General features: G+C 41.3%; 1 protein-coding gene and 1 long non-coding RNA gene across 4 annotated transcripts in view; both read left to right on the forward strand.

The window, feature by feature from the left end:
- The window catches only part of LOC124124991, a 120850-nt gene that overhangs the window by 71701 nt on the left and 22458 nt on the right, over positions 1-26691 (forward strand). For 2 of the 3 annotated variants that reach the window (XM_048390509.1, XM_048390510.1), the window contains exons 14-29: positions 5571-5600; positions 5723-5808; positions 6051-6084; positions 8562-8617; positions 9280-9360; positions 9470-9530; positions 11240-11301; positions 11495-11522; positions 12478-12527; positions 12634-12700; positions 14429-14478; positions 14694-14736; positions 15720-15814; positions 16415-16472; positions 20284-20390; positions 23123-23162. In XM_048390509.1, coding sequence (XP_048246466.1) covers positions 5571-5600; positions 5723-5808; positions 6051-6084; positions 8562-8617; positions 9280-9360; positions 9470-9530; positions 11240-11301; positions 11495-11522; positions 12478-12527; positions 12634-12700; positions 14429-14478; positions 14694-14736; positions 15720-15814; positions 16415-16472; positions 20284-20390; positions 23123-23162 — 948 coding nt within the window. Of the gene's footprint in view, positions 1-5570; positions 5601-5722; positions 5809-6050; positions 6085-8561; positions 8618-9279; positions 9361-9469; positions 9531-11239; positions 11302-11494; positions 11523-12477; positions 12528-12633; positions 12701-14428; positions 14479-14693; positions 14737-15719; positions 15815-16414; positions 16473-20283; positions 20391-21221; positions 21320-23122; positions 23163-26691 lie in introns of those variants that run through there. The other variant, XM_048390511.1, reaches the window with a different exon arrangement.
- LOC125377404 lies at positions 17399-18598 on the forward strand. Its single transcript, XR_007219557.1, has 2 exons — positions 17399-17728; positions 18084-18598. It is a non-coding gene; the product is annotated as an uncharacterized LOC125377404 (long non-coding RNA).

Raw genomic sequence — 26691 nt, forward strand, 5'->3', positions numbered from 1 at the left:
TACTGTTACAGGTTACAGGTTACACCACGGTCTACACTGCACTACACTGCACGACACTACACTCTACTAACGGAGTGTATAACAGGTTACACCACGGTCTACACTGCGCTACACTACACTACACTACACTAAACTACACTACCTGCGTATATAACACGTTACACCACGGTCTACACTACACTACACTACACTATACTACACTATACTAACTGAGTGTGTAACAGGTTACACAACGGTCTACACTGCACTACATTACACTACACTTTACTACACTACAGTATACTTCACTACACTACACTAACTGAGTGTGTAACAGGTTACACAACAGTCTACACAGTACTACACTGCACTACACTAACTGAGTGTCTAAAAGGTTACACCACGGTCTACACTGCACTACACTACACTACACTACACTACACTAACTGAGTGTGTAACAGGTTACACCACGGTCTACACTCCACAACACTACACTATACTAATTGAGTGTGTAACAGGTTACACCACGGTCTACACTGCACTACACTACACTACACTAACTGAGTGTGTAACAGGTGACACCATGGTCTACACTGCACTTCACTACACTACACTTACTGAGTGCATAAGAGGTTACACCACGGTCGACAATGCACTTCACTACACTACACTACACTAAACTACACTACACTACACTAACTGAGTGTACAGGTTACACCACGGTCTACACTGCACTTCACTACACTATACTACACTATACTAACTGAGTGTGTAACAGGTTACACAACGGTCTACACTGCACTACACTACACTACACTTTACTACACTACACTATACTATACTACACTATACTAACTGAGTGTGTAACAGGTTACACAACGGTCTACACTGCACTACACTACACTACACTTTACTACACTACACTATACTATACTACACTACACTAACTGAGTGTGTAACAGGTTACACCACGGTCTACACTGCACTTCACTACACTACACTACACTAACTGAGTGTGTAACAGGTTACACCACGGTCTACACTCCACTTCACTACACTAAACTACACTACACTACAGTAACTGAGTGTGTGACAGGTTACACCACGGTCTACACTGCACTTCACTACACTACACTACACTAAACTACACTACATTACACTACACTAACTGAGTGTGTAACAGGTTACACCACGGTCTACACTGCACTACACTACACTATACTAACTGAGTGTGAAACAGGTTACACAACGGTCTATACTGCACTACACTACACTATACTACTCTACACTAACTGAGTGTGTAACAGGTTACACCACGGTCTGAAATGTACTACAATACACTACACTAACTGAGTGTGTAACAGGTCACACCATGGTCTACACTGCACTTCACTACACTACACTAACTGAGTGTGTAAGAGGTTACACCACGGTCAACAATGCACTTCACTACACTACACTACACTGAGTGTGTAACAGGTTACACCACGGTCTACACTGCACTTCACTACACTGCACTACACTATACTACACTACACTACACTAACTGAGTGTGTAACAGATTACACCACGGTCTACACTGCACTTCACTACACTAAACTACACTACACTACACTAACTGAGTGTGTAACAGGTTACACCACGATCTACACTGCACTTCACTACACTGCACTACACTATACTACACTACACTACACTAACTGAATGTGTAACAGGTTACACCACGGTCTACACTACACTACACTACACTAAACTACACTACACTACACTAACTGAGTGTGTAACATGTTACACCACGGTCTATACTGCACTTCACTACACTGCACTACACTATACTACACTACACTACACTAACTGAGTGTGTAACACGTTACACCACGGTCTACACTACATTACACTTCACTATACTACACTATACTAACTGAGTGTGTAACAGGTTACACAACGGTCTACACTGCACTACACTACACTACACTACACTACACTATACTACACTACACTATACTATACTACACTACACTAACTGAGTGTGTAACAGGTTACACCATGGTCTACAATGCACTTCACTACACTACACTAACTGAGTGTGTAACAGGTCACACCATTATCTACACTGCACTTCACTACACTACATTAACTGAGTGTGTAACAGGTTACACCACGGTCGACAATGCACTACACTACACTACACTACACTTACTGAGAGTAGGTTACACCACCGTCGACAATGCACTACACTACACTACACTACACTAACTGAATGTGTAACAGGTTACACTACGGTCTACAGTACACTATACTACACTACACTAACTGAGTGTGTAACAGGTTACACCACGGTGTAGAATGCACTACACTACACTACACTACACTACACTACACTACACTACACTACACTACACTACACTAACTGAGGGTGTAACAGGTTACACCATGGTCTACACTACACAATTCTAAACTACACTACACTAACTGAGTGTGTAACAGGTTACACCACGGTCTACACTACACTACACTAACTGAGTGTGCAACAAGTTACACTACGGTCTACACTGCACTACACTACACTACACTATACCAACTGAGTGTGTAACAGGTTACACCACGGTCTACACTACACTTCACTACACTACACTATACTAACTGAGTGTGTAACAGGTTACACCACGGTCTACATTACACTACACTACCCTACACTACACTACACTACACTAGCTGAGTGTGTAAAAAGTTACACCACGGTCTACACTACACTACACTACACTACACTACACTAACTGCGTATGTAACATGTTACACCATGGTCTACACTGCACTACACTATACTATACTACACTACAATATACTACACTACACTATACTACACTACACTTCACTGTTACTGTTACAGGTTACAGGTTACACCACGGTCTACACTGCACTACACTGCACGACACTACACTCTACTAACGGAGTGTATAACAGGTTACACCACGGTCTACACTGCACTACACTACACTACACTACACTAAACTACACTACCTGCGTATATAACACGTTACACCACGGTCTACACTACACTACACTACACTATACTACACTATACTAACTGAGTGTGTAACAGGTTACACAACGGTCTACACTGCACTACATTACACTACACTTTACTACACTACAGTATACTTCACTACACTACACTAACTGAGTGTGTAACAGGTTACACAACGGTCTACACAGTACTACACTGCACTACACTAACTGAGTGTCTAACAGGTTACACAACGGTCTACACTGCACTACACTACACTACACTACACTACACTACACTACACTACACTACACTACACTACACTACACTACCCTAGCTGAGTTCTTAACAAGTTACACCACGGTTTACACCACACTACACTACACTACACTACACTACACTACACTACACTACACTACACTACACTACACTACACTACACTACACTAGCTGAGTGTGTAACAAGTTACACCACGGTCTACACTACACTACACTACACTAACTGCGTATGTAACATGTTACACCATGGTCTACACTGCACTACACTATACTACACTACACTATACTACACTACACTTACTGAGTGTGTAACAGGTTACACAACGGTCTACACTGCACTACACTACACTAACTGTGTGTGTAACAGGTGACACCACGGTCTACACTGCACTACACTACACTATACTAACTGAGTGTGTAACGAGTTACACATTGGCCTACACTGCACTACACTACCCTAACTGAATGTGTAACAGGTTACACCAAGGTCTACACTACACTAAGTGAGTGTGTAACAGGTTACACCACGGTCTACACTACAGTAACTGAGTGTGTAACAGGTTACACCATGGTCTACACTGCACTACACGACACCAAAAGACACTAACTGAGTGTGAAATAGGTTACACCACGTTCTACACTACACTACACTACTCTACACTACACTAACTGCGTATGTAACAGGTTACAACACGGTCTACACTGCACTACAATAATTGAGAGTGTAACAGGTTACACCACGGTCTACACTGCACTACACTATACTACAGTACACTACACTACACTACACTATACTACACTACACTAACTGCGTATGTAACAGGTTACACCACAGTCTACACTGCACTACACTATACTATACAACACTATACTACACTACTCTATACAAACGGAGTGTGAAACAGGTTACACAACGGTCTATACTGAACTACACTACACTACTCATACTGAGTGTGTAACAGGTTACACAACGGTCTACACTGCACTACAATACACTGAGTGTGTAACAGGTTACAACACGGTCTACACTGCACTGCACTTACTGAGTGTGTAACAGGTTACACCACGGTCTACACTGCACTACACTACACTACACTAACTGAGTGTGTAACAGGTTACACCAGGGTGTACACTACACTACACTACACTACACTAACTGCGTATGTAACAGGTTACACCACGGTCTATACTGAACTACACTACACTACACATACTGAGTGTGTAACAGGTTACACAACGGTCTACACTGCACTACACTACACTGAGTGTGTAACAGGTTACCCCACGGTCTACACTGCACTACACTACACTAACTGCGTATGTAACAGGTTACACTACGGTCTACACTGCACTGCACTGCACTGCACTGCACTGCACTACACTACACTACACTACACTACACTAACTGAGTGTGTAACAGGTTAAACCAGGGTCTACACTACACTACACTACACTAACTGCGTATGTAACAGGTTACACCACTGTCTACACTACACTACACTACACTACACTACACTAAACTACACTAACTGCGTATGTAACACGTTACACCACGGTCTGAACTACACTACACTACACTATACTACACTATACTAACTGAGTGTGTAACAGGTTACACAACGGTCTACACTGCACTACACTACACTACATTATACTACACTACACTACGCTACACTACGCTACGCTAATAAACCTTGCATACTAAAATAAAGAGCCAAAAGTTCAGTATGAGCTCGAAACCACAAAACATTTTTTCAAAAGAGTTTTTTGAGAATCTAATTGTTTTGTTCCATATGTCAACATTTTGTAACACTAAATACAAAGACATCCGATTGACAAGCATCTAGTTGAATAACTACGAAATCTTTAATATGGTCTCAATGTTATAGTGTCCTTTCACTGGAATAGAGCATGGCACGAATGTAAATTAGTTTAGTAATGAAGAACATTTAATAATCATATGATATTGTTTCACTGCATTCTGAAACATCTGGAATGATTGCATAGTTGTGTTGAGCTTAATTCTAAAAATCAAGTCTGTCAAAGTAATAATGATGTTCACTGGGTCGTTGTTTCTACTTGGATAACCAAGCAGAGTATGAATGAAGTTGAGTTTGATTTTGAGTGTTCGAGGTGTTTCCTGATGTGTTTGCTTTGCTTCAGTCCAGAATACATTAACAGTGTTTCTGTGTTTCTACAACTACTGCTGTCTATATAGTCTACTTTCGACAAAAGAGTGTTAGTTGGAAGTATATGATGTAATAAAGTTAATAAAAATAATTCTGTACAACACCTTAATTTTTCAGATTCTTGGATAATGAAACAGCGGCGGCCAGGTAGAGTAATTACCTACCTTCAAATAGTAATCTGGCATGTCAAACGGCGTTCATTTCTGATACTCTGTGAGTGTCTTGAAGTCTAGTTTCATTTCATTTAAATACACGTCTTTCTATTTTAGATTTGTATGTTTGGGAGTATGATGCACATATTGATGATTCCGCAGCCATAAACCTTGAAAGGGAACTGCAACGCGTCACCAAGCAGGTACGTTGTTATACATACGATATAGGAATGATCTCATACATTTTAGCACACCTGACTGTTTGTCCGGCGTCCAACTATGTATTCATAAAGCAGGACGAGGTACAGTTGTTGAAACCTGACTATTTATGAGTTGTGGTTAACATTTTTGTTACAGTTTTGGGGAAAAGGTATGGACAATATGTGCTTAGGATCGTTGATACTTTTCCATGATAAAATGTTAATAGGCAGTTAACTTCACTCAGTTGCAGGTAAAGATGGAGAGAAACAGTGAAAGAGGTAAGTTTATGTTGTATGATCAAAACAGGATGTTCTAAAACTGTGGTAAACAGTGGTTAAATAATCATTACAATTTTTAAATTGTTATTGACATTTTTCTGTATTTAGAAAACTGAAGTAAAGGATTAAATAGCAGATTCATCTACTATAGCAGAGTGACAGGAAAGGGGGTTCGGTTTAACGCCACTTTTTTAATTATTCTCAATCATTTCACCTCGTGTTAGTATAATTTGTGAGGAAAAGCAGAAGCGACAGGGACGCGAGAATTTTACCACATTGATTTGTGTTTGTTAGTTACTTACAATTGTAAGAAACTGATATAATGTACATAAATCCTAAGTAATGTTACACATGTATGATATTCCTCATTCTGGATGTACGAATCACTGCTACTGAATTGTCGAACACAGTACCACCTGAGAAACAAAGTTTTTTTACCTCATGTGACCAACTGTTACTTCGTCACTGAAAGTGCAAAGTGTCACTTTTGTCAGTCTTTGATTTATGTGTCTTTCGTGTGGTACTGACGTCATTAATCATGATACGTTTATAATCATATCGTCAACAATGGAAATCGTAGGTTTGATATTTAAAGATAGGAGACATATAGATGAGTTTTGTATCCCACGAAAAGATGCATATTTAACATCGTTGAAGTTTTGATACAGTTCAGTAAAGTTAACTACATGTTGTTCATATAAAGAGGTTATCACGCGAGTGTGTTTAGGGATGGTTAATATCCTGTATTAGGAATAAACATTGTGTTTATCCAGCCCAGGCGAGCTAAATACAAAATGTCTATTCCTAATACAGGATATTTACAGTTCCCAAACACACAAGTGTGATACATGTAACCTCTTCATCAAAAATGTCATTCTTTAATTCTGTGCTCGAAAATCTCTTCCATCTCTCACAAACATTACCTATACATCCTGGAATGTGCGTATTAATATATATTACGTCAGAGGGTAAGTGATGTGTCAGTCGGACAGTGACAGTAGCCAATATAGTTCCAACAGAAACCTGTTTCTTACACATTGGCGTAACCACATATATGCATAAAAAAACAATTGCCGACAAAAATTGTTTTTACTTGCCTTTTGCGGCAATACAGTGGTCTGTCCGATAGAGTAACTCCCCTTTAGATTTCTCGGCAGGATAAATTATTATTATCCCAGTAGTTTCTCCAGATTCCTGATGGTTAATTCTGACTCGATCGCCAAATGACAAGGGTTACGCCATGTTTGCTTATAAACAGTGAAAGTAGTCCCTACTTGACCTTTGATATTTGCATCTCTATCCGCATATGACACCAACGGATATCGTTTTTATCCGTTGGCTTTATCCTGCCCACCTATTATATGATAAATTAGTGTATCAAGATATATTAGATATCAATGAATAAACAATAAAATATATTTAAACACATATATTTAGGCTTACGATCAACAAGGCAATACGAGTGGCAGCAAAAAACAGAAGCAGATCCTAGAATTAACGTAACAGAATATTTCCACTGTTGAATGTCTTAAAACAAGTCCGTCTGCGTTCTTGAACCCAGAACAGTGTTGGAAGCTCGAAGGTATTCGGTGTTTCCAAATGCAATCCTCAATTGGCAAGTAGATTAGAAACAAGTCAGGCCGAGAAGACCTCGAATCGCTCTATTGTCGCTTGTATAGGTATAGCCAGCCTTCTAGAAATTGTCCCTTCGGGAAACCTCTCAAACGATCAAGCCTGTCATGATCATGTATACAACAAGGACATGAAGCTTTAACTTCTAGTTCAATACCAGTTTTGAAAGCTCCAAATCTGGCCATGACATCGCTAAAAGCAGAGTCCTCTGTACGATTCCGACCACATTATTAAGGCCTTGAATGCTGTAACCATGATGAAAACTTCTGAGCAAAGGTCGTATGAAACTCTTTGAAATCTTCGTTGAAAGAGCATGCTCAATTGAACCTCAATAGTTGCGGGGGCGGGGTAGCCTAGTGGTTCGATTCCCCTCAATTCTATGAGGCCTTTTACTTGTGTTCTCCGCCATGATTTTGCTGGAATATTAATAAAAGTGGCGTAAAACCATACCCACTCACTCAATAGTTGGGAAATGGATGTTGGATGTAGATGTCAAAGACTGGAATATTGCTTGACATGAAAGGAAAGTTAAAAATTGGAAAGTTGAAGTCGTCCCTCTTGTAATGCAGTCTTAGTTTCTGTCACTCTGAATCTGTATGCCTGTATCTAAATATTAAACAGATGGTACAATGGGACGTAAGATGAGGTGGACATGTTACGTTTGGTATCTGTTATTGACATATCAGACTTGAGTATTCTCCAAAGACAGGGTATAACAAATTAAATCATCTTGTCGAACTCTCGAGTTCATTTCTACTTATCATATAGTTGCTGTAGAAGTACTAGCTTTGTATCAATGCGTGTTATGTATGTTATGAAATGACAAAATCGTCTGTATTTATCAGCTGACGAGGAGATTCCTGCAAATCTGGTGGACGTGGATAAAGGGGATGACTCAGTGGTAAGGAGGATATAGTTACTGTTCTTCCCAAGGTCGGGGTGATCAGTGGGAGGCAGGGTATGGTAATCATGTGTTTTTCATTAATCTTCATAGAATTAGTGATTCAGTGACACGCACAGACAACAGAAATCTAGAGCTGGTCTCACTTTGACTTCATGCTTTCAGTCCTGGTTTGTCTGGTCGAGGCTAAAAAAGTAAATAAAGCAACAGAACCCTTTCCATGTACAATAGAAATCTCTGCATAAAGCAGAGTTGTACGTTTCCGACTATATCATGAACATGTGTTTATGAATCACTATCAAATAGCAATGACACTAGGTGTTCGCCTAAAGGTGAGCATATCCTGCCCCACCGTTGGCACCTGTCACAGACACATAAAAAGTTGAGTCAATTGTTCACCTGACAAAAAACATTAACATATGGTACAGGTCCAAGTACGGAATTGCATCATATTTTCATCTGATGTGTCAAATTTGGAAACGTCCTTTACATGTCTACTATAAAACATTGCTTAACTTACATTGCTGACTTAGATGGAGTCTTGCTGATTGCCTCATTCACTTGGAAACATGGAATTTTGTGATTTGTCCCCAATGTTGCAAACCCACTTATGTTAAATCCTTGAATGCAAATATGTTGGTTTATCTTGCATGCGATTACAGAGTAAACCACACGTGGACGTCCCACAAGCAGCTCCCAGCGCCCCTACGCCACGAAGTGTGTCACCGCTGCCGTCACAACAGGTAGTAACACTGAAGTCACATTTCACCTCTCGCATATAAACTGGCAAATTATCGAAACACAATGTAAACATTCACATTTCATTTATAAAAACTGCTTCTTCTGTTTTAGAATATATCTGAAGGAAGGGTGCGATCTTTCTTTCCCCAATCAAACCAATGCAAGGATTCGGGTACGTTACTTACATACAGTGTTTACAATGTAGTATCAAATGTCCCGATTTTGGTATATAGGATTCTCGGATCTTGTCATCGTATCCCAATTGCGTAGCTCGATGCTCATGATGTCAACCATTGGATTGTTTGGTCCAGACTCGATTATTTACAGTCCGCCGCACAGCTGGAATGCGGCGTTAAACAACAATGAATAACAACAATTAATCAGAAAAGAAATTAATTACAAATTTATTACAATTATTTATTTGGTCTTACGAAATATTGTTTTTGGCATAAGGCACATTTCTTTTTCCTGTGAAATATAAACATCTAAATATTTTATGAAATTCATCGCTGATATCATCTATGTTACATAATTTCCTTGTTTTTTAAAATAAAAATAAGGTTGGTCTGGCGAGGAGAAACAGCAAGGCGGACATCTTTGATTGACCTAAACAATTCTTAAATATAAAGAAGTGATATGAAGTGATTATCAACACATCGATAATCGTCATTGATTAGGAGTGTGAATTTTAAAAACACAGATATTACTGCTGACAGACAGACATTGTTTTATAAAGAACTTTAGACTAAAATATGCAGTACCCTTACAACAAAACACTCCTCCTGACATCTGTATCATGTGTCATTCAAAACAATATTGACAAAACGTGGCTGATTATTATTATATGCCATCGTCTTGCCTGATCTGCTTTCTGGCATATTTGAATATATTTGAAAAGGAATGAGTCGAACTGAATTCTATCAAACTGTTAGTGAGAGCTATGTCATAGAAGATACCATGCTCCATGGTCTGTTGTCTGTTTTGTGAATGTGTTACTGTAGACGTTGTCTCTATGTACTTGTGTACCATTGTATAACTAGATGGATCGAAATATCAGAGGTTTATATGATCTCAAAATGATACATTAAGTATACATTTTACTCGATCCAGCCGATGAGTCTGATTTGAATTGTCCCTGTGTAAGAAATACTTTCTTCAATTGTATTCCTGTCGTCCTCAAACAGTTTAATGATTTCCGTGGACTCGTTGCAAAATGTAGTTTCATGGCATGTAGAGTTTAATGTCAAGCTAGGCGCAGGATGCAGTTGGCATGTGGGGAGTATTTGTCGTTCGCCTGTCCTAAGATGCAGCTGACGTGTAGGGTATAGTCGCATTGGCTAGATGGAGTCTGCAGCTGACATCTCAAGGTCATGTACGTGGGCTGAATGTAGGATGCAGATGAGTCCTAGCGGATATTGACATGGCCAGGGTTAGAGTACAGTGTAGGTATTATTAATCCGGCCTATGTAAGATGTAGCTGCCATGAAGAAGGTATTAGTTTGAGCCAGCTGTGGAATGTAACAGGATTATTGACATGGGTCAGGTGGGTGGTGTTGCTAACGTGTTGGGGTTATTGGCGATGGCTGTGCTCAGAAATCTACTATAATTAATCGTATTAAGTTAGAGACGCATTAATTTCAAGATTTACAGTATTAGTTAATTATCAAATTAACCTTTGCCACTTTTGGTGACACAGGTGACAATCTTAAATCATTTTGCAACTCATAAACATCTATTGATGATAAACCTATAACATTATATTAGCAACTATTATTCAACCAATCAACATATGTTTAACTGAAACGTAATGGACTCAAAACATGAAGCCTGGCTCTATTTCTGTAAACATTTTGTCTGTGATGATTGCAAATTCCCTTAAAGATTCCGGAGACAAAGAAAAAGACGTGACGAAGACAGGGGACGTGGGGCCGATGTCAATACAGGTAACCATATAGTGGTTTAATATTCTGTTCTTCGAATATCATCCGACAGCTCTCACTGTACAGAAGCAGCCAATTATACCAGGGTGCATTTGCAACTTAATAACCCTATATACTTAACAGTTATATCTTACAGTTATTAATGAATGGACTAATTATCTTCTTACTACAATACTAACGAACACTTTTCTCTCAGTTCCAGGATATGATGAAAAGGGCCGAAGGTGAGTCTGGTTGTTCTCGTTCTTGCTGATGTAATATTCCCCGCCACAGTGGGAGGGGACACAGGATTGAGTGTTGTTCGCCCCGCCTTCCGTGCGTCACGTTTTGTTTCCGGACGAAAACTCAAAGATCATTCAATATTTCTGTACCAAACTTTTCACAGATATCACAGAAAAGTTTGAAGTTTATATTTTATTCCGCTTTCATGAGCACAAATTGCACAGATATCAGTCAAGGTTTGAACTGGTGTCCTTTGCAATTCTGGAATGTTTTTAAGGGAAAAATCTTTCAAATTACAATTTAATGAGGGCTTCATTTCCATAGCAGAACTCATGAACCTTTGTACTTCCTCACTTATCAATCGAAAGGTGAACTGATTTTTAAGTTTAGGGAATTTTTCAACTGTGATATTTTTTTAAACAAATGGAAACCCCATGCAATGTATCCAATAATAGGCACTGCTCCCTGTGGTGTTCTCGTAGTAACACCACCCTATTAAGATGGTTCAAAGTATCAGTCAGCTAGCAGCGTATCAATCAGTTTTGGATTCAGGGTCATTGACTGTATAGAACAGTTCCAAGTGCACGCATTTCTTTGTGGGTATAATAGATGTAAACATAATCGCACTATGTTACCGAAACTGAATATGAAATGTTGATGATATAACGAAAAGTACACAAGTGAAATGTTTACAGCAAGAGTACTTTAGCGACAACGTTTTAATTTCAACGCGTGTTTTTTATATCTGTCCAATTTATCCAGAGCAAGTCATGGCCTGTTTGCCAGGTTATTCAAATTCAGAAATGTTCTTAGTGTGTTTAAGGCATCATGATCATCTTTCAACTTAGTTCATGTAGACATCAATGCAAAACCATGACACTATGTTATATATTTATGTTTATGTGTATGTAATAACTGTCATATGTTTGATAACAACAAAGTATTCATTTTCCTCAGATATGGACGAGTCTCATAGCAGTCACTTTGATGAGCCATCTATATCAAAGGTAGGATCAGTGTCACGTTTTGGTCAAATGATAGTAATAAATTCCCTAATAAGTTGATATTGTTGAATGGACAACTTGCAGACTTGTAAATCACATATCATTCCAGGGGACGTTGAGTGATGACTACACTGCAAGTCAAGAACGGGACATGAGAGCTGCAGAGACAGCTATAGGTAAGTGTGCAGCTTGACATGTATAGACAACGTTCCTGGCTTGGAAGACACCAATGAACTAATGTCCGCAGTGACATGGCTTATAGTCAGCCATCCTGAACTAAACAGTGTTGAGAATCAGTGAATGTTTAAGGACTTGGACTGCATATTACATAGCATAGCATTACTTCTGGTTTCCAGAAGAGGATTACTGTCATTTACACAGGGAGTTACGAGAGGCAGATCCCGCCGGATCCCTCTGGTTTATTCTTGGAAAGATGTAATAGAGGCAGAGGATTCGCAAGAATTATCGAACAATAGTTATCATTGTTAATTATTCTCAGAATACTAACTCTATTACATCAGAAGTTCTCCCTCCCACCTCCCCAATTCATCTACCTCTAGTGGTTAGATGTTGCAAAGAAGTGAGGTTTCCCGCCATATTCTAAGAATTATTAACAATGATAACTATTGTATCGATGTTCCTGGCTTGAAAGACATCAATGCTCTAATGTCCGCAGTGACATGGTATATAACACTAAGCCTGAACTAAAAGTGTGAGAATCAATCAATGTACCAGGGAGTAAACAGCATATTACATTGCATTAATTACAATATCTGTTCCTGTTTCGACCCGAGCATGTATTGTGACTGTGGAAAGTCAGCTTTCCATAATGGTAACGTGGGCTTTTACACAAGGTATTGGGCGGGGAAATTCCCTGAGGTATCTAAGCCCCACAAACCGTGACATAAGGTGTCAAACAGTTTGAGCTAGTGCAGCCACACGTCCTATTGTCCCTCCCCATTATCAGTGGATGCGTTTATGTTATGAACGTATAGAATGTGTGTGGTTGTGTCCTTGGAATCTCAGACATACCAATGTAGCAGACATCAGTATCAATGTAGCAGACATCAGTATCAATGTAGCAGACATCAGTATCAATGTAGCAGACATCAGTATCAATTTAGCAGACATCAGTATCAATGTAGCAGACATCAGTATCAATGTAGCAGAGACCAATACCAATGTAGCAGACATCAGTATCAATGCAGCAGACATCAGTATCATTTTAGCAGACATCAGTATCAATGTAGCAGACATCAGTATCAATGTAGCAGAGATCAGTATCAATGTAGCAGACATCAGTATCAATGTAGCAGACATCAGTATCAGCGCCTCTCACTCTGACCCTGTTTATATGTGGACTTCTCCTTCAGGTATTGCAGACATCAGTATCAATGTAGCAGACATCAGTATCAATGTAGCAGACATCAGAATCAATATAGCAGACATCAGTATCAATGTAGCAGACATCAGTATCAATGTAGCAGACATCAGTATCGATGTAGCAGACATCAGTATCAATGTAGCAGACATCAGTATCAATGTAGCAGACATCAGTATCAATGTAGCAGGCATCAGCATCAATGTAGCAGACATCAGTATCAATGTAGCAGACATCAGTATCAATGTAGCAGACATCAGTATCAATGTAGCAGACATCAGTATCAATGCAGCAGACATCAGTATCAATGTAGCATACATCAGTATCAATGTAGCAGACATCAGTATCAGCGCTTCTCACTCTGACCCTGTTTATATGTGGACTTCTCCTTCAGGTATTGCAGACATCAGTATCAATGTAGCAGACATCAGTATCAATGTAGCAGACATCAGTATCAATGTAGCAGACATCAGTATCAGCGCTTCTCACTCTGACCCTGTTTATATGTGGACTTCTCCTTCAGGTATTGCAGAGATCGCCGAACAAGAGAAGAGGTTGCTGACCTTAGAGGAGGTACAATTTTCTATACCACAGTGGATAAATTCAAAGTACATCCGTATCAAGTTCAAATGATTCATAAACAATCTCTATATTTTTGTCACAATATTTTATACATAATCTAATTGTATAACCAACGACTAAGTAAAGACAGTTTGATAAAGAACAATATGTCACTATCGACGTTTATGAATATGAATGGTTTGAATGATTTTTCCGTGTATTTTAAGGAACAAGACCATCAAAAACGACACCTTGATTCGCTGTACTGTGGTACGTATCACACTAGTGCACGGGTTATACATCTCTATAACATGTTGCCACAGACGGCTGGAATCTGTGGATAAACATACCTACACCTGGAGTTTCAGGGTTGACCAAACAAATATCCAAATGGACTTGAGGAAATCATGAATTGAGAACCAATAACTTACATTAAAATAATTACATTGACGTGCACAGTAATATAATCATAATATCGTTAAAACAACATCAACAACACAAGTGAAAATGAAGCGTTTACAGATATGCACACAGATATAATATTGACTCATATCACACAATCCTGTGTCTCTCGTATTATATGATCCTTTGTGATTCGTGAGACAGGATTCATAGTGGCTCGCATCACATGATTCATAGTGGCTCTCATCACATGATTCATAGTGGCTCTCATCACATGATTCATAGTGGATTGCATAACATGATTCATAGTGTCTCGCATTACATGATACATAGTGGCTCTCATTACATGATTCATAGTGGCTCTCATTACATGATTCATAGTGGCTCTCATCACATGATTCATAGTGGCTCTCATTACATGATTCATAGTGTCTCGCATTACATGATTCATAGTGGCTCGCATCACATGATTCATAGTGGCTCGCATTACATGATTCATAGTGGCTCTCATTACATGATTCATAGTGGCTCTCATCACATGATTCATAGTGGCTCTCATTACATGATTCATAGTGTCTCGTATTACATGGTCCATAGGGGCTTGCATCACATGATTCATAGTGGCTCGCATTACATGATTCATAGTGTCTCGCATTACATGATCAATACTCGTGGTGTTTCTGATGTTGTTTTGCCATCGCACATCACTTTGACAACTTGCATTGTACAAACCCCCTTGCATTGTACGGACAAATAGATCTGAAATGGCACACGCAGGTCACGAACACTTCCGTCTAAACCTTAACCACAATTATCAAGAATATGTCATCTGACTTATCTTGTACCTACAGACCTTCCTCATGAGTGGCTCATCAAAGTGCACTACCTACAGAGACACCAGGATGTGTTGTCCCTGTGCGACGTGCAGCTGCCGGAAGTCATCAGTGTGAGTCGGCATTCATATTTATTGATTAAGATCAGAGAGGCACTCCTCTCCTCTACCAATGAACCCAATCAACAAACCTTTCTTCTAAATAAAGCAACAAAACACTAAAATCAAAAGAAATCTGTCCAAAATGCTGTGTCTGTATCATAAGCATGAGTAAATGAATCACTATCAATTAGTGATGATACATACAAGGTGTTCGAAATTGTTCAGCACAGGTATAACCTGATGAACCTACTGCTGACAGTGAACCTGTAACACGTGTGTATTGTGTATGTGTTTCATACACAAGAAGGCGCTCGGCATTTTCAAGTTACATATAGAACTCACAACTCTGATTCATATGAATATGTTTTTAAAGTAATGTGTATAAAAGGTGAAAATTTAAATATGGCTTACAATAGCTATAATGGCATAATATCACACAGTAAACGAATTTAAGGCACACAAAACATCACACAATTCTGATAACTTCAATATCTCGCACAATAGTGCCTATGTGTACATACATTCTCACACTGAACTGATTGTTGACATTGCGAGCGATTCTCATTAATAAGTATGTGCATATATTTATATCTGTATCTGAAATAATTGCAGGAGATGGTCAGACCCGGACCTTCCCTCATCCAGACAGCCAAGTTAGAGATTTCTCCAGGTAAGACTCATCATACTCAATGTTCATCCTACCCGTGAGTGAATTTGAACGCTACTTCGAGCAGTATTTCAGTTATATGAGGTCGTGTCAGCCTGATGTGGGAGGAGGTGAGGCAGATGTAAGCACGTTTACCACTTTGGCTGAACCAACAAGAACGAGCCAAGAATCATTATTCGGAGCTCTAGACGACTGGTCCGCCCGGTGCGATAATCGATCAAACAAGACATTCAGTCCTGTTGTCAAAATCTGAAAACAACTGCATCGAGTGTTCCGAGTCGCGGTGTCAGTAATGTGTGTTTGTGTGTGACCACTTTGATCTGATTGATCGCCGCCTCCATGCCTTCCAATAGCATCTGAATTTTAGCTAAATGAGGAACTGTCCGATCATGACAGTCCAAGAACCTGTATATATCGGGAAACTGCAGGATGTGGTGTATTGACAACACTGAGCAGGGCCTGTATATATCGGGGAACTGCAGGATGTGGTGTAATGACAACACTGAGCAGGACCTGTATATATCGGGGAACTGCAGGATGTGGTGTAATGGCAACACCAAGCAGGACCTGTATATATCGGGGAACTGCAGGATGTGGTGTAATGGCAACACCGAGCAGGACCTGTATATATCGGGGAACTGCAGGATGTGGTGTAATGACAACACTGAGCAGGACCTGTATATATCGGGGAACTGCAGGATGTGGTGTAATGACAACACTAAGCAGGACCTGTATATATCGGGAAACAGCTGGATGTGGTGTAAATGACAACACTGAGCAGGACCTGTATATATCGGGGAAACTGCAGGATGTGGTGTAATGGCAACACTGAACAGGACCTGTATATATCGGGGAACTGCAGGATGTGGTGTAATGGTAACACTAAGCAGGGCCTCTATATATCATGAAACTGCAGGATGTGGTGTCACTGGCAAGGTAAAGTGACGTGGACGTCATTTTTCGATGGAGGGAAGTATGTGGCCGATGTAGTTTTTGTATATATTTGTTTTAATTTCATTTTAGGTTTTTACGTATATTTATCATATATAACTAGTTGTCCGTTTCAGTCAGCTATAACAAAGTGTATCTGACCTGTCTTACCTACTAACTGCCCCATGGCCAGAAGCTTCATTTGCTGATTGGCCAAGCTAACACCTATTGTTAAACTGCATGCTTTGATTACACTGCATACTCTCTCAGCACATAAACTGACAGAACTGCTCAGACCAGCAAAGTGTAAAGAGAGAATATTAAATCAGGTGAGTTAAATGGTTATAATCTCTATCTTGTGTTGTATTTAAATAATACAGTATGTTCAAAGTGTTATATGAAGTAAACTAAATGTATGTAATCTAACATAAATGTTGATTTATGTCTAAATATTTAAATCTGCATAGGATAAGCTAAACATCCATACTTTATCACTAAAATGTATTCTATCACTTCAATGAAATATGTGTGAAAGTGTTTTACCTCAAGAGTGTTTTAATAAGCTTTGTAATGTAGAGATTTAGATGTGATACAATGCAAATCATTGTAAAGAAAATGTGTGTATTACTTTGTTCAATATATTAAATGTTAAATAGTGTTTTAGTCTATGTATTGTTTATTCAGATAATCTATGGTGTTGCCATATAGGCAGTTGGGATCCACACCCTTGTATCACCCACAGGGTATGCATTGTGTTATTTATATTTGTCTAAGACTTACAATGTAATCTAATTGTGATAACCACATTTAATGTAATATCATATCATTAATTTCTGTCTTAAAGTATTGTATATGTTTATGCAGAATGTGTAAGCGTTATGCATTTATATTATGTATATATATTGTGTATATATTATAGTCAAATGAAAGTCAAGGAGTTATCTCCCTTGAATGTCGGTATTGTTGATCATGTACATACTGTATATGTTCTAGTATAATCGTTTAAGGTTCAGTCTATCTTGTGTTTAATGGATGACTAATATATGTAAATAATTACTTGTAATACGCCTATGCTATGTATCTAGCATTAATGATAATGTTTTACTTAGTATTTATTGTGTTATTATGTGTTTCAGGGTGTATGATATATAGATCCTTTATCACACTCGACGCATCGCAATAAAGACCTCAACCCCGTAGCATGTGTTTGTTCGCTATAAAAAGACCTTCACTAAACTGCTACATTAACACCTAGCATGACCTGTATATATCGGGGAACTGTCGGATGTGGTGTAATGTCAACACCAAGCAGGACCTCTATATATCGGGGAACTGCCGGATGTGGTGTTATGGCAACACCAAGCAGGACCTGTATATGTCGGGGAACTGCCGGATGTGGTGTTATGGCAACACCAAGCAGGACCTGTATTTATCGGGGAACTGTCGGATGTGGTGTAATGGCAACACCAAGCAGGAGCTGTATATATCGGGGAACTGCCGGATGTGGTGTTATGGCAACACTAAGCAGGAGCTGTATATATTATGAAACTACAGGATGTGGCGTTATGGCAACACTAAGCAGGGCCTCTATATATCAGGAACTGCCGGATGTGGTGTAATGTTAACACCAAGCAGGACCTGTATATATCGGGGAACTGCAGGATGTGGTGTAATGTTAACACCAAGCAGGACCTGTATATATCGGGGAACTACAGGATGTGGTGTAATGGCAACACTAAGCAGGACCTGTCTATATCCAGGAACTGCAGGATATGGTGTAATGGACGTCCAAAACATGTACTCATGGACTCGGGTCAGGTGATCAAGCACAATACGATCGATTCTGTCATCATTCAAGTACTGGTCCATATGGCTGACATGATGAGGATTTGCGTAGTCACCAATGATAATGAATGTACATGTCGCAAATGTCATCCTTGAAGGGAACAGCTGACCCACTTAGCAACGTTAGCCTCCTGATACCATTGCGCAACACCCGACCACGAGGTTCTGTGAAGTTGGTTGGTTGGTTGTTTTTTTACGGCGCACTCAGCAATATTTCAGCTTTCTGACGGTGGTCTGTAAAAAATTTAGTCTGGACCAGACAGTCCAGTGATTAATATCATGAGCATCAATCCACGAAATTGAAATCGATGACGTGCATGAAGCAAGTCAGTGAACCCGACCATCTGATCCCGTTTGTTGCCTCTTACGATAAACATAGTCGCCTTTTACGGCAAGCATGGGCTGCTGAAGACCTATTCTACCCCGGATCTTCACGGGTCGGTTCTGTGAACTCAACTAGAGAAGAAAAAAGGGGACCAGTCAAGCACCGTCCAGTTGGTGTTATCTTAACACCAGGCAAAACGGGCCCGTGTATGCCAATCAGTTGTATGGGATACTTGATCTGGAGGAACGAAGATCTCCTTGAAAACACATTGCTTGTCTTGACATGTTTACTGGTGTGGCTTACGAGACTGTTTGCCGGCATGAACGGATGTCTTCAGCAACCTGTCCTCCCACTGCGTTGAGGACTGCATTGGTTGGAAACGATTCCATGCTCTGCAGCACGTACAGCATTAAGTTGTGATATCACACTGTCAAGCATACTAATATAGCAAGCATTGTTGATGTAGAATATTTGTATACACATTGATTTCCTTTCACGCACAGTGCGTGAAAGCCAAAATTAATGCGTGATGGGTTACCAAAATACGGTCAAGTTAAAGTTTGATAATCATGTTGTTGACCAATATATGTGTTGTCCTAAGCAAACCTTGAGTGCCACATCCCAATGCTAATAATTGCCATATTTGTATAAGGATTCTATCTATGTGATTCAGCTTCTTCTCTCTACCCACAATGCCATTCTATATTTTATCAGAAGATAAAATCCACCAGAGGCCTGTGAAGAGAAGTCAGATTGCCAAACTGAGGCGGTTTCAACAGGGGTTGCTGAAGGAGAGTGACTTGTTTGACATCATAGGAAACGTAAGAAGACATTATCTTATATCTATTTATATCCAGTGGGGCCCATTTCTGATCTTTCGCCTTGGGTTAAGTAATAGAGCAATGCAGTGTGGCTCATCTCTTAGGATTACTACATGTCTTTCTTCAGGGGTTAAATAATACAGCAATGCAGTTTACCTCAGCCCTTAGAATAACTCCATGTCTTTCTTCAGGGGTTAAGTACTACAGAAATGTGGTATGGTTCACCCCTTTTGATTACTCCATGTCTTTCTTCAGGGGTTAAGTAATACAGCAATGCAGTGTGGTTCACCCCTTAGGATTACTCCATGTCTTATTTCAGGGTTTAAGTAATACAGCAATGCAGTGTGGCTTACCCCTTAGGATTACTCCATGTGGTACGCCAGGGTTTAAGTAATACAGCAATGCAGCGTGGGTTATCCCTTAGGATTACTCCATGTCTTTCGTCAGGGGTTAAGTAATACAGCAATGCGGTGTGGTTAACCCATTAGGATTACTCCATGTCTTACTTCAGGGGTTAAGTAATACAGCAATGCAGTGTGGTTCACCCCTTAGGATTACTCCATGTCTTTCTTCAGGGGTTAAGTAATACAGCAATGCGGTGTGGTTCACCCCTTAGGATTACTCCATGTCTTTCTTCAGGGTTTAAGGAATACAGCAACGCAGTGTGGTTCACCCCTTAGAATTACTCCATGTCTTTCTTCAGGGTTTAAGGAATACAGCAACGCAGTGTGGTTCACCCCTTAGAATTACTCCATGTCTTATTTCAGGGTTTAAGGAATACAGCAATGCAGAGTGGGTCACCCCTTAGAATAACTCCATGTCTTATTTCAGGGTTTAAGGAATACAGCAATGCAGAGTGGGTCACCCCTTAGGATTACTCCATGTCTTACTTCAGGGGTTAAGTAATACAGCAATGCAGTGTGATGTATGCTGTTCTCTCTGTATGCGATGTGGTTTGTATTTGGCTGTTTGATTGAGAGGGGTTTATATCCTCTATCTTCAACTATCTATCATCTGCCTGTGTGAGTTGTGCTGTATTCACTATCTTAATTCTGCAAGTGTGAGACGTGCTGTATTCACTATCTTTATTCTGCCTGTGTGAGTTGTGTTGTATTCACTATCTATATTCTGCCTGTGTGAGACGTGCTGTATTCACTATCTATATTCTGCCAGTGTGAGACGTGCTGTATTCACTATCTATATTCTGCCTGTGTGAGTTGTGTTGTATTCACTATCTATATTCTGCCTTTGTGAGACGTGCTGTATTCACTATCTATATTCTGCCTGTGTGAGACGTGCTGTATTCACTATCTATATTCTGCCTGTGTGAGATGTGTTGTATTCACTATCTATATTCTGCCTGTGTGAGACGTGCTGTATTCTCTATCTATATTCTTTCTGTGTGAGAGGTGTTGCATTCACTATCTATATTTTGCCTGTGTGAGAGGTGTTGCATTCTCTATCTATATTCTTCCTGTGTGAGATGTGTTGCATTCACTATCTATCATCTGCATGTGTGAAATGTTTTGTAAATCGCTATCAATATTCTTCCTGTGTGAGATGTGTTGTATTCACTATGTATATTCTGTCGGTATGAGATATATTGTATTCACTATCTATATTCTGCCTGTGTGAGACGTGCTGTATTCACTATCTATATTCTGCCTGTGTGAGATGTGTTGTTATCACTATCGACATTCTGCCTGAGTGAGATATGTTGTATTCACTATATATATTCTGCCGGTATGAGATATGTTGTATTCACTATCTTTATTCTCCCTGTGTGAGATGTGTTCACTATCTATATTCTCTCTGTATGAGACGTGTTGTGTTCACTATCTTTATTCTAGTCGTGTGAGATGTGTAATGTTCAACGTCATTGATTTGCGGGTTTGAGTGAGGGTCGAGTTGTAATGACTATCTGTTCCTACCCATGCCTTGTGTGTCTTCACTCTGGCTGTGAGAGAAGTGTTTAGTGTGACATGTGTTATCTTCGTCCTGTGTCATGTGTGTCTTCACTCTGCCTGTGTGGGAAGTGTTTAGTGTGACATGTGTTATCTTCGTCCTGTGTCATGTGTGTCTTCACTCTGCCTGTGATAGAAGTGTTTAGTGTGACATGTGTTATCTTCGTCCTATGTCATGTGTGTCTTCACTCTCCCTGTGTGGGAAGTGTTCAGTGTGACATGTGTTATCTTCGTCCTGTGCCATGTGTGTCTTCACTCTGCCTGTGAGAGAAGTGTTTAGTGTGACATGTGTTATCTTCGTCCTGTGTCATGTGTGTCTTCACTCTGCCTGTGTGGGAAGTGTGTAGTGTTTTCTTTTTAGTGTTTCCTGGGTGAAATGTGTATCGGACTCACTGTTTTCAAACTGTCTGTGTGTTATTGCCACTCCCTGCACATTTATATACTCCTATATATAACTCACATATATTATAATAAACCTATGAGCACGTGTTTGGTGCTGACAAATCAATGGATCGTGCCTGGCAAAGAGTAACCGAACTGGTTTTATCTTCGACCTTTTGGAAACCCATGCTTCAGTGGAGAACATGGACTTGTTATAAAACAATTCAGGTCAACGAGTATGTCAAGATTAGTTAGCCAAAGAACATCAAATTCAGGATACTCCATTATGTGAGACCACGTTGCACAGATACATTATACAATGATATTATTTGTGTGTATCCTTGTACATAAGACACTAAACTCAACTCTTCTACTTTCCCTGTTCAGATGATTGTCGATGAAGAAGACCACCTCGCCTCTTTACAAGGTGAGTCCTCCTTGTTTACAATGTTCGTGAATGTCAGCTACTGCTAATGCGTGTTGACCTCATTGCGTGGATATTGAATCTGTAACGATTCGTCTGTTAATAAACTGTCTTAATTTATTAATTACATTAAGTAATACGTTACCACTTGTTATACCAAGGCTGTTGTCTCCCACAACTGCTCTTATAGCGAAATCTACTATAGAGATCTCAATTACCTCATGCAGCACGTGCGTAGCCATCTCAGTTGCCATGTGACACCCTTCACTCTTGTCTCTTCGCTTGCTCCAGCAAGACGTATAGTGACTGCTCTGAAGCGTTCCTGTTTCTCCAACCTTTGGTGTATTTATTACTGTTTATTGACTCATATAAACTGTGCTTTTTTGTGGGCGTTTGCTGTAACTACGCTTGGAACCCGCCAAAAGGAACATTTTTCCTCCCTTTTTTCTATATACTTGCGGGGTGTCTCCTATGCACGTTGCGTCTTACGTTCCCCTGTAATAGTATGTCTTGGGGGTTTACATCACTTATTTCTCTATATGCTATATGTGTATGTTCTATATTCGCAATGCTCATTTATTTTCTTGTGAAAATGTTCGTTTGTGAATATTTGTGGTGCGTGTGTTGTAACCATGTTTTACTCTTTGTTCATAGTAACAATGTCGGACAATGTCGGACATGGACATGTCGCCATCCTCAACCCCCTCTACCCCCTCTAATTCCTCTCTTCTCGGGATCCCCACGATCGTTGCCCGCGGTGCAGGGTTCCTTGCGGGGACACCCGATGCGCCCTGTGCGGGGGTCTGAGGCGTTGAGCGCTACAGTCTGTACTGCATTCTGTTTCCACCCCTGTTGTGGCCGGCTCGTCCGGTCGGGGTCCCCTTGCGGGTACCACCTCCACGGCTGCAGGGGATCCCTTGGCGGCCCTTGGGCTGTCCGGGGATTCTGTCACAGCATTACTTTCTCAACTTGTTGACTCCAAGCTGGCGGCCTTATCTCGGGATAGGCCGCTGGCTGTTCCGTCCCCGGCTTCTTCAGTGGCCGCGGGGTCCACCGGTCTAGGGGTCGGGTCCTTCTTCCAGGAAGAAGCCCCGCTCTGTGGGCTCCGGTAAGGGCAATCAGCCGCCCTTTTGCGGGAAGAAGGGGAACTGGGGAAGTCCACAAGCTGTCTAGGGACGGCAAGGGCTCCTCCAGGGGACTTTCACTGGAGGGGTTCGTATGCCGACAGCGCCAACTTCACTTGGCCCGTAGGCGAACCCGAGTCACCCAGCCCTGGACAGTTGCGCCTGCCGCAGCCTGTCAGGCCCCCCTCTCCTTCCCCGGTGGTAGTCAGACTCCAGACTTTCTGGGAGAATAGGGAACAAGTGTTCGACGACCCGTGGGTGGTCAACACGATCCGGTACGGCTATCGGCTAGATCTCAAAGCGGATCCGCCACTCACCGTTGCCCCGTTGTTGGAAGGTTTCTATTCGGAAACCGATCTTCCCATCCTGGCCGATGCCATCGGCAGGCTGGTGGAGAAGAGGGCGGTACGGGAGTTAGCCCTACCAGAAATAACACCGGGGTTTTACTCCAGGATATTTCTCGTTCCTCAGAAGGACAGTGCCGAACTCAGAATGATTCCCAATCTGAAGTCATTCAACGAGTTTTACATGCACAACCCGCCCAAGTTCAGAATGTTGACCTTGGCGGACCTGAAAGCTCTGATCATGCCCGCTGACTGGCTCGCATTGATCGACCTGAAGGATGCTTATCTGCATGTTCCGATCCATCCAGACCATCACAAGTATCTCAGGTTTGTCTTTCAAGGCAGGCATTACAAGTGGGTAGCACTCCCATTCGGCCTATCGTCCGCTCCCTGGCTGTTCACCCAGTTAACCACTCCCATAGTGGGGTTCCTCCACAGGAGGGGTGTCAGGTACTTTGCATACCTGGACGACTCGCAAGTGGCGAATCGGTGATGATTGACAAAGTCTTAGCGGTGCAACAGACAGTTCACTTTTGGGAACAGCTGTTAGGGCTACTTGTGTCAGCCCAGGACTGCACCAAACAGGGTCGTCTCCAACTCCGCCCGCTGCAACGGTTTCTAATCCAGTTGTTAGCACAGGAGGAGAACAGTGCATCCGTCGCCCTCCCAGATTGGCTCCGACCGCATCTGGAGTGGTGGACGGTCCCTTGCAACGTCTTATCAGGAGTCCCGGTGTGCGGAACGTACTGGCAGACGCGCTGTGGAGGCCTCGGGATCCGAGCCCCACGAAATGGATGTTCAATCCAGTAGTGTTTCAGTGTCTGTGCGAACGTCTGGGTCGTCCGATGGTCGACCTGTTCGCAACCAGGTACAACAATCAACTCCCGTTGTTTGTATCACCAGTCCCGGACCTGAGGGCCATCGATCACGATGCTCTCGCGTTAGACAGGAAGGGTATGGAAGCTTATGCTTACCCAAGACGGCGTTAATACCACTCATTCTAAGCCGGCTCCGAGGAGTTCGCTGTCGAATGTTGCTGATCGCGCCCATATGGCCGAACAGATCGTGGTACCCCGACTTGCTGGCCCAGGTCAGGCAGTCGCCAATTCCACTGCCTGTGAGACCGGATCTACTGATCCACCCTCACACCCGTCAACTTCATCCTAACGCAGGGCAGTTCAATCTGCACGCGTGGATGTTGTCACCGAGCGACTGAGGAGTAAAGGTTTTTCTCGTCAGTCTTCTCTGGCATACATTAGTATGCATTGTGATTCTACCCAAAAGGTGTATAATGCACGCTGGGCTATTTTCACGAAGTGGTGTTGCAAACATCACATTCATTCGCCAGATAAGGTATCTGTGCAGGACGTTGATCGTTTCATGTCTCACTTATGAGAGACCCGGAAACTCTCTGGGGGTTCCATTGCCAACTACTCTCTTCTGTTGCTACGGTACGGGACGTTGCTATGGGTACCAGTCTCTCAAAAGAGCCGGTGATTCGGGGTATTATCAAGAGTTTCAAACAGCAAGATCTTAAGAAAGGCCGCCTTCGGGCTACGGCCTGGGATCTTTCCTTAGTGTTGAAATAACTTATGGAAGCTCCGTATGAATCCTTGAGTAGTGCTTCGTTTTGGCATGTGACTTGGAAAACAGCATTTCTCCTCTCCTTTGCCACGGCGGCACGAGTGTCTGAGATTCATGCACTCGATGTCACTAAAGTACGATTCGATAGGGGCGATGAAGGAGCGGTCCGCCTGGGCCTGCTCATGGGCTTCGTTGCTAAGAATAAAAAACTTGGCCAAACGGAGAGAAAATTCACTGTAAGATCACTCAAGGAAATCTTGCATCCTGCTGATACTGAGGACATATCACTGTGTCCGGTTAGGGCCCTTAAGTATTATCTTAAGGCTTCAAATGAACGCAGACAAGGGTGTGACCGTCTGTTCATATCGTGTAACCCTAATCAGACTGCTGACATAACTCGCAACTCGATTGCGTTATGGCTTCGTTCTGTCATCAATCTGGCGTACCGGTCTCGGGGGATACCGGTTGCAGGGTCAAAGC

Source organism: Haliotis rufescens, unplaced genomic scaffold (assembly GCF_023055435.1).
Source record: "Haliotis rufescens isolate VD_foot unplaced genomic scaffold, xgHalRufe1.0.p SCAF_9, whole genome shotgun sequence".
Classification (NCBI taxonomy): domain Eukaryota; kingdom Metazoa; phylum Mollusca; class Gastropoda; order Lepetellida; family Haliotidae; genus Haliotis; species Haliotis rufescens.